Source organism: Echinops telfairi, unplaced genomic scaffold (assembly GCF_000313985.2).
Source record: "Echinops telfairi isolate 266 unplaced genomic scaffold, ASM31398v2 ScPeMD7_25;HRSCAF=90, whole genome shotgun sequence".
NCBI lineage: Eukaryota > Metazoa > Chordata > Mammalia > Afrosoricida > Tenrecidae > Echinops > Echinops telfairi.
Window position 1 is genome coordinate 32,283,477 of NW_022103922.1, and position 8,782 is coordinate 32,292,258.

General features: G+C 60.6%; 1 protein-coding gene across 2 annotated transcripts in view; it reads right to left on the reverse strand.

Annotated features, from left to right (window-relative positions):
• CNTFR (ciliary neurotrophic factor receptor) overlaps positions 1-8,782 on the reverse strand; it is a 28,777-nt gene that overhangs the window by 5,514 nt on the left and 14,481 nt on the right. For both annotated transcript variants that reach the window (XM_004712382.2, XM_045289298.1), the window contains exons 3-5: positions 6,942-7,175; positions 396-513; positions 68-234 (exon numbers count right to left, since the gene is read on the reverse strand). In XM_004712382.2, the coding sequence (XP_004712439.1) occupies positions 68-234; positions 396-513; positions 6,942-7,175 (519 nt within the window). The remainder of the gene's footprint in view (positions 1-67; positions 235-395; positions 514-6,941; positions 7,176-8,782) is intronic.

Consider the following 8,782-nt stretch of genomic DNA (forward strand, 5'->3'; position numbering starts at 1 on the left):
TGTGCACGTGATGCACACGTCCCCTGGCGCACTCCCACCCGGGTCTGCCCCAGGGGTGCCCACACACCGATGGTGAACTCGTCGAAGGTGACGGCGGTGGCGTTGTGCCCCAGGGCGTTGCTGACGCTGACGGAGACCTTGTACTTGACGGTGGAGAACAGGTGCACGTAGCGGATGTGGCAGCGGTTCTTGACGGCAGCATCCTTCTCGCAGACCATCGTTTTGGAGCCGTGCCTGCGGAGAGGCGGGGCCCAGGCAGCATTAGCACCACCAAGGGTCAGGTGGGGCGGAGGTGAGGAGGAGGTCAGGCCACGGCTAGACTGGGCTGAGGGCATGGTGGGGGTATGGGTGTCAGAGGTCAGGGTTGGGAACCGGCCACGGGCGCAGCTACTCACAGCACGGTGACATTGAAGGTGTTGGGGATGTACGTGGGGCTGGGCAGATGCCAGCTGCAGTAAAAGCCCTTGGGGTAAGTGTTGGAACGGCAGCTGAGCACGGGCTCCCTCGGTGGCACTGGGGGCGAGGACGACAGTCAGGGCACTCCTGGAGCCCCCGTCCCCTGCACTCCTGTGGGGACAGGTGGTCCCCGGAGCCCCAGCTCTCCCCACCCCGAGCCCATCAGCGATGCGATGCCAGAGGTGGGGGGGAAGGCGCTGTCAGCGAGGGTCTGAGGCTTCCCAGGCCACAGAGAGCCAGATGTTTAATTAAAGAAAAACAAGGACTGTGCAGAGAGGGAGCCCCCCCAGCCCCCCGCACCTGCTCGGTGGAGGCGGGAACTTTGGGGAGCAGGGGGCTGCGGGCCTCAGCTCATCAATCACAGGGTGGACGTGCCGTCTGGAGGGCCCCAGGCCCACAGCTCTGGCCACTCTGTGTCCACAGCAGGAAGAAGGGACGGGGGCCAAGGACCGGCCCTCTGGTGACCGAGGTGACTGGGTTGCACATCCTGAAGCCACCCAAGCCTCCCTTGGTAGGGGTGGCGGGGCCCCTCAGCAGAAGCTGGGGGGGGCGGCTATGCAGGCACAACAGGGCGTTGCGTGGCCGGGTCCACTTCAGAGAGCGGCTATGGGCACAGACACGTGTCTGGGCAGTTCTGGAAAGCCTGACCCCCCCAGTGACCAGATGTGTGTGGCTACCCATGTAGGAATCGACCCGACAGCAGTGCATCCGGGTTCTGGCTTCCACTCGGGTGGGTGTGAACCTGGGCCTGGCTGGACCGTGCGCACACGCATGCGCCTGTGGAGAGGATGCTGCTGTCCCTTGGTGTGCCCCAGTCCCAGGCCCAGCTTCTCTTCATAGCTGCTGGGCCTCTGGAATAGGGAGGCCCATGGGGGGGTGGGGGAACCTGCCTGGGTTCACACAGCAAGCTAGAGCTGGGACTAAACCCCACAGCCCACTTGGGAAGTCCTGCCTGCTGTCCTCCCCACATGCATTTTGCTGCCGTGAGCACTTAGCCCAGCTGTCTCATCCTCAGGCACTGGGCAAGGCGTGAGGACAGCCGGCTCAGGTTCCTGGAAGGAGGCAGCGCTTGTGATCTGACCCAGGCAAGGAATGTCCGTCCATGGCTCCAGGGACACTGACCCCTCCCTTCTAGGCCGCCCCACCCCCTGCCTGACAGGTGGACAGGAAATGGGAGGGGGCGGCTCAATAATCCAGGGAGTGCATGTCTATGCTTGTGGGGTGGCCATGGGGACGTGGGGGGACCGTGGGCTTCCATCCGCTGTGTGCCTGTCACTGTGACTGTGTGTGTGTGTGTGTGTGTGTGTGTGTGTGTGTCTGTGTGATAGCATGTACATGGCTGCTGCGTGTGAGGGGTCTGGGGAGAAGCCCCAGGCCCAGATCTGCCATGGCAGCAGAAGGGAGGAGAGGACAAGTGGGCATCAGGCCAGCTTGGGTGGAGCAGGTAAAATGGACAATGTGGTGGGCACTGTCCCCGGGGCCTGCAGGGCATAGCTGGAGCCAGCGGAGCCCAGCAGGCACAACCTGTGCTCTGACCACTGCTGTTTCCCTCTCCCGGGAAGTCCATCTTGTGTGGGTCCCGTGTTCACATGGGGGGTGCCTCGTGTCCCTTCCCTATCTGCATGGGGGTGGCGTGGGGGGCAGCCAAGGACACAGGAAGTACCTTGTGGGGGCCTGTAGGCCAGGCCAGAATTGGCAGCTGCCCCAGGAGGAAAGGACATTCTGAGGTCGGCCGAGAAGCCTCCACTCCACCCCCCTTCCCGCTACCCCCCCTCAACCCCCAACTTCAAAGGAGAAGGGCCCTGGGGGGGGCAGGCAGGGACGGAAGCCTGCAGAGTCAGCACCCTGCCACCTTGGGCTCTCTGGAGGGCAGAGCCGGCCATGGCACTAGGCTCATGGGCCCCCACCCCCATCCCGCCTCCCACTGACCAGCTTCCTCCTCCTCCCTGGGACTGTCCTCCCACCTCAGAGCAACCTCCCCCCAAACCAGTTCCCCTCCAGGACTGGGCAGTGCATGGGGGTCTGGGTGGGCTTTGTCTGTCATCTGGCTACTCCTGCCTGGCCCTGGGCCCTGAACGGGGAAGGGCTTGGGTTTCCTGACAGGGACCAGGTTTCTCAGAGGGCAAAGGAAAACAAAGACTAGGAAGAAAAGAGGGACTTGTTGCAGCTGGCGCCCAGCTGAGGGGCTGGTAGGGCGGGGTGGGGGTGTTATGGGACCCAGCGTGAGGTTGTGGGGCAGGGTGCGAGTGGGATGCCCTGTAAGGAGGCCCTGCTGTGTGGCGCTCCTCCTAGAGGCTGCCTGGGAACCACTGGATGGCAGCGGCGAGGCCTCACGTGTGTGGCTCAGACTGGGCAGTCAGGCTGCCTGGTGTGAGACAGTGTGTGACTGCAGGGCTGCTTCCGCCTGTGACTTGGGTGTGGCTGCTTGATTTCGGGCCTGCTGGTGTGTGCGCAGCTGTAAGGCGGGCGAAGTGCTCTGGAAGAGTCCGTGTGACGTCATGTGTGAAATTCGTGACAGCGACGATGCACACACAAGATAAGGGTGTGTGTAACAAGCGTTAGCCTGGGTAGTTTTTCGAGCTTTGGCTGTGGGAAGAAGTCCAGGGATCTAGGCGTGCTCACCCATGTGAGCTGAACACCATGCACGCCCATGCTAAGAGGGAGCAAACACTTGTGTGCACGCACGCACACTCGGGGTGCACAGGGGTGCCCCTGGATGCCAGGCCATCTTGAGCTGCCCCTTGTGGGGGGCTCCTGAGATGTCCCAGGGGCCGTGTCAGCCTGGGGCAGGATGCCCCTGGGCCCCATGCGGGGCTGTGTGTGTGCGTGCACATGCGTACCCCCCCCACCCCCCCGCCCCGGGTTTGTTTGTTTTCCTCCTAATTGGCTTGTTTTTCCATGTCCAGCCCACCAAACCGCATGTTTTTCCTCTCCTCTCGCCAGCCCGCCTGGGCTGGAGCCCCCGGCACGCATGAGGGTTGCCTGCGGGCCCAGAGAGGAGGGGCAGGCTGCCCACAGGCCTGGCCAACTCTGATCAGGCCCCGTCCACACCCCTCCTGCCTGGCACTCATGGCCTATGGCAGGTCCAACCTTACCTAATGATATCACTCAAAGCACCCGAACTGCCGGACTCCAAATGCCCCTTCTTATCTCGTCTCCCCCAGAACCTTCCTCTTCCACCACTGCCCTCCTCCCCACGCTTTCCTTCCCCGGGCTGGGGGAGGGCACCTAGCCCAGGGGTCTGGGGTTTCCCTTCCTGCCCACCAAACAACTGTTTCTGAAAGCTGAACAAGGAACTGCCCACGTGACCTTTGCCTCGCTAAAGCTTGAAATCAGAATGGTACTGAAAGAGCAGTGTTTCCTAAACCAGAGGCTGCTGTTGCTGCTCAAAGGGATCTTGGAATCCTGTTACCTAACGGGTGGGGTGGGGGTGGGGCACTCCTTTCAGAATCCTGGGTAAGCAAGCAGGTCTTTGGAGTTTGTGGGCAGGTCAGGGACCAGCCTGGTGAAGACTTTCAAACAGAATCCCTGTCACTGGTTTCCCTTGGAAATAGAGATGTGGCCGTCATGTATGTTTAGGATGAACATTGCTTTTGTGTGTGTCTGAATGAGCAACGGATGGGGAGTAACTCTGTCCTGTTTCTGAGCGCTGCCGAGGAGGACACTTTGATACTGTGTGTGGCCATCCCCAGTCTCTTGTTACTGATGTAAAATGATGAGATGATCATGATGAATATCTCCTCTCCCTCTGCCCAGTCGTTAGAAGGAAACAAGGCCGTGAGAGTTAAGTATCTGATATTGATGCTCCAGCCCATGCTGGCCAGCCCTCCTCTGACAGACGGGCCCCGGGGGAGCGGTGAGCTCCGTGTCAGAAAGGGCTGAGCTCTGGTCACACAAGGCAACCGTGGGCATGTCCTGTGCGTGCAGCTGCGCCTCCAAGCCTCACCCCACTCCTAGTGGCCTTCCAGAGATCAAGTCAATTCATCAAGAACAGGGGCCCGAGGTCACCAAGACCTGTCCATCTGCTGCCAGCCTTGCCCATCCTGACCGTGGGAGCCCACACTCAGAAGGCAAGGCTGTAGGAGACTGGTTCCAAGCTGGCCTCCTCGTTCTGTGTAAGAGCTCAAGGCTAAGCATGTCTCCAGTTCGGATGGTCAAGAAACAGGGGTCCTCAAACTACGGCCCGCAGGCTACATGCGGCCCGCGGAGGACATTTATCCAGCCCCGTTTTTGCCCCGTTTTGTTTTTTACTTCAAAATAAGATATGTGCAGTGTGCATAGGAATTTGTTCATAGTTTTTTTTTTTAACTATAGGCCGGCCCTCCAATGGGTCTGAGGGACAGTGAACTGGGCCCCTGTTTAAAAGTTTGAGGACCCCTGGTCAAGACGGACATTAGGCTGGTGGTGCATTCCTCAAGCTGGCCAACAGGGGTCGTTCCACCCTTGGGCTGAGGGGTTCCATGAAGGATGCCACCCCCAGTTTCCACACACAGAGATGACTAGAAGGAAGCTTCACCTCTCCCCAGCCCCCACCCACAGCCCCACGGGGGGCAGCCTCGTGGTTCTGTGATGGGCCCTAAGCAATTACCTGTCTCCATACCAGTTACCCCACAAGGAGGGCAAGGGCCTGCACTGAGGCACCCCCGAGTCTCCCAAAGAACCCACGGGGCAGTAGAGTCACTGCCATCCCTTGGTTCACAAGGAAAAGAAGTGGAAGAAGCAGGATGCTGTTTCCAGGATGTCCACCGGGCTGGTGGGGGCCTCTGGCAGAGATCCAGGTGTGTACCAGATGCTGGGGTGCACCTCTGCAGGGACTCCTGCAGCAGGCCGACTCCTCCAAACCTCCTTCCCGGTCACACCTACCCTGCCTTCCCTCAGCTTCTCTGCTTCCCTGCTCCACCTGGCTTGTTTCTCAGCACCCACCCCTGCGGTCATGGTCTGCAGTGCTCAGTTCTAGGATCTCTTTCTTCTCCCCCCCAAATCTCCCTGTGAGCCGTCTCACCCACTCACATCACCTGGATGCTGACGACCCCCACATCTCCATCTCCAGCACAGCTCTCTCCCTTGAGCCCCAGATCTGAGATCCACCAACTCCTAGTTGGCCCCTAAGGACCCTCACCCAATATATCCGTGGCAGGTCTTGGTCATGTGCAGGTGCCTGGCCCCACCACTTTCCAATACCAGCCTCTGCAGTTCTTTGCTGAAGAAAGAGCTTTTGTTGGGCACCAATGCCCACTGTGCCAGTGGGGGCATCAAGCCAAAAGCTGGAGAAGTAGAGCACCCCTACTCCCACCCCAGGAGAATCCGTCAGCCAGGACAGGCAGGAGTTAGTGGATCAGCAGCCCGCCCATCACCCCTCAGGTAGGATTACTCAGAGGTGCAGGAGGGAGCTGTCCGGTGGCTTAAGCTCCTGCCCAGAGGTAAGGGTCCTGATGACTCACTCTTTACTGGCTGTATGAACTTCCTCCATCTGTGTCACTTTCCCCGTCTCTTATGATGGTTCCCTCACCTGCCAAATAAACTGTTTGCAGACAGATCCTCATTTCAGGATCTGCTTCCAGGGAAGCCCAGACAACGATGCTGCCCAAGAGAACACACCATCTCCTCCTCCTCCTCGTGGACCTTCTGTGTCCTTTCTGCCCAAGTGATTGGGACCAATTGCTGTCTTGGCACCTCCCTCTCTGTCCTCCTGGCTTCCCACCTCCAATCCATCACCAATCCCTGGAGCTACAAGCACCCCCTCGGGATTTCTCTAGCTCTGAGGCCTGGCCCCAGATACCCCTGGATCCCTGGATCCCCAAAACAGCCTCCTTCCTGGGCTTCCTGCCCTGGCTTGGTCCCCAGTTGTTACTGCTTCTCTTCACTGCACCGAGAGGGATCTTCTAAGAACATGACCCTGACCCTCGCCCCCCTCCAGCTTCCAGGATCGTGAGTCACCCCTGCCCTCTCCCTGGTCTCCTTCCCCTCATTAGACTAAGGTCTAGTGTTGCCTCCGGCTCCCTGCCAAAAATGGCCTTTCGAATGCACCTTCTACCCCTGCAGGCCCCAGTGTCTTCCTCATTTTAGGGGCCTTCTAGGGTGCTCTTCTCTAGATTTGCAGGGCCCACGGCCCATTTCTTTCCCTTAGGCCATTGTGGCCAACCCCTTGAAAGCACACAGGGAGGTCCCTCCAGCTCAGAGCTGTGATTCCAAGGGACCCCAGATGAACTCTTCTCTGCCCACCATGTCATGAGGAGAGGGACCTCAAAGACCTCCGGGATGGGCATGGGCTACGTCGACAAAGTGCCCGCAGGTCTGGGCTCACTGAGAAGGATGTGGCTTAGAGATCAGACTAGCAGGTTAGGATGACGTCACAGGGCAAGGACAGGGCGCTACAGCTACCTCCCCTTCGTGTAGAGGTATGGTCTGGGCTGGGACCTGAGCTCCACTAACGCAGCCCTTGAGTGAGGCAAGAGAGCAGGTAAGGGGTCAAGGGCAACACTCACATCCCACATGTAGCAGAACCTGGTGACGAAGATGCCAGGAGTCACGGTGGAAGCAGGCGTAGAGGCCGCTGTGGGCCAGTTCCAGGCCGTGGATGGAGAGCTGGGAGCCGTTGAGCAGGTCGGGGGCCAGGTCTGTCCCATTCACCCGCCACGTCACTGCTGCGTCCCAGCTGGCTGTACCGCATGGCAGTGTCACGTCGGAGCCCAGGCGCTCATACTGCACGTGAGGCGCCTCTGTGGAGGGTGGGCAGGGGCATGGGACCCAAGTCACAGGTCACAGCACCACCCAGCTCCTCCAGGTGAGCGTGTGTGCGCCAGTGCGTGCGAGCGAGCGAGGAGACTCCGAGGAGCGTGCACAGGCGCATGGAGGTCCCCGGGTGGGTGTGCACCTGGGTGCACGTGTCTGCACGCTGGCACGAGTGTGTGTGCACAAGTCTGCATGTGCATGGCCAGTCTTGGTGTGGTTATGCCAAGGCTTGGAAGCGGTCGCTTCTCAGGGAAAACCCTCTCCCCTCTATTCCCTGCATGCTTTAACCAGTTTTCCTGACCCCGTGACCCGAATCTCTGGCCACTGACCTCTGCTGTCCAATGAGGCTGGAGCTGAGGGGCCCTACCGCTGGACTCCTGTCTTTGTCCCCCACCTTCTCACCCTCATCCTTGACTCCTCTTGCCCTGTCCCTCCCCACCACTCTTCCAGCCTCGGACTCTCCTCTGCTTCAGTTCATGCTTACGAACACGCACACACACACACACACACACACACACACACACTCCCACCCGAAGCCCCTGAGGGCCCTCCCCAAAGACCGTCCGCAAGGCAGGGAGGAGTGGGCAAAACCTAGGGAACTCCGGGTAGCTGTCAGCCTTGCGAGGCAGGGGCTGCATGGGGTGAACTGGGGTGGGGGAGCGCCCTGGGGCTGTGTGAGCATGCCAGCCCTTCCTCTCCAGCCCCAGGAGGGGTCTTGTCAGAGTCAAAAGCAGCCCCTAGTCCTGGCCTCGGCAACCCAGGCGTGATAGACCGGCCCGGGAGACTGGAGATGGAAGGGTGGAGAGGGGGAGCACCTGTCGAAAGCCAGCACTAGGTGGGGGAGGCAGAGGGACCAGGAAGTCAGATGGCAGATCCACAACCAGCGGCCTGGCCCAGAGACAGAATCCTAGGTCCCCACTCGGCCTCCCACTCCCCTCATCCTGCTCCCAGAGCCCTGCAAAGGACAGATGCCGCTCCCCTGGTTGTGGCCAGAGGCCAGAGGGAGCGCTGTAGAGGGAGGGAAAGGGGGAGGGGAGCCATGGGGGGGGGGCTGCGGGATCCCTCGTTAACACTCCCTCACATCTCCCTCCAGAGAGCCACCCTGCTGAGGTGGGGGGTTTTCAGAGGCGATTCCTGTTAACGAGCCAATTAAGTTGGGCCAGTGGCCTCTTAATTAGACTTGTTAACACCACCAGGGCGGCAGGGGGTGGGGGATCCCCCCCAGCTGGCCAGCTGCCCTGCCCCCCACCACAATCCCCCTCCCCAGCCCTGCTTTGCTCTGTGCTGAACATCTGTCCTGGTTGCTGCCTCTGTGGCCCTCCCTGCGCTGGGCCTCTCTAGGTCTCAGGGTCGCTCTGCCTGTCTCCGTCCGGCCCCTCTCTGAGCCTCTCCGTCCCCTTCCGAGGTGGCCAGGGAAGCAGGAAACCCAGCCAGGCCTGACCATCGTCCGTGGGGCCTAGGACCAGCCGAGCTGAGGATGAACAGGGGGGAAGGGCGGTGGCTGGGGGCCTTGGAGGCCACAGCTGCGAGCCTGGACCAGGGACTGACCGGGGGCCTCCCTTGACCAGAGGCCCACTGTCCGAGCCTCAGGCCA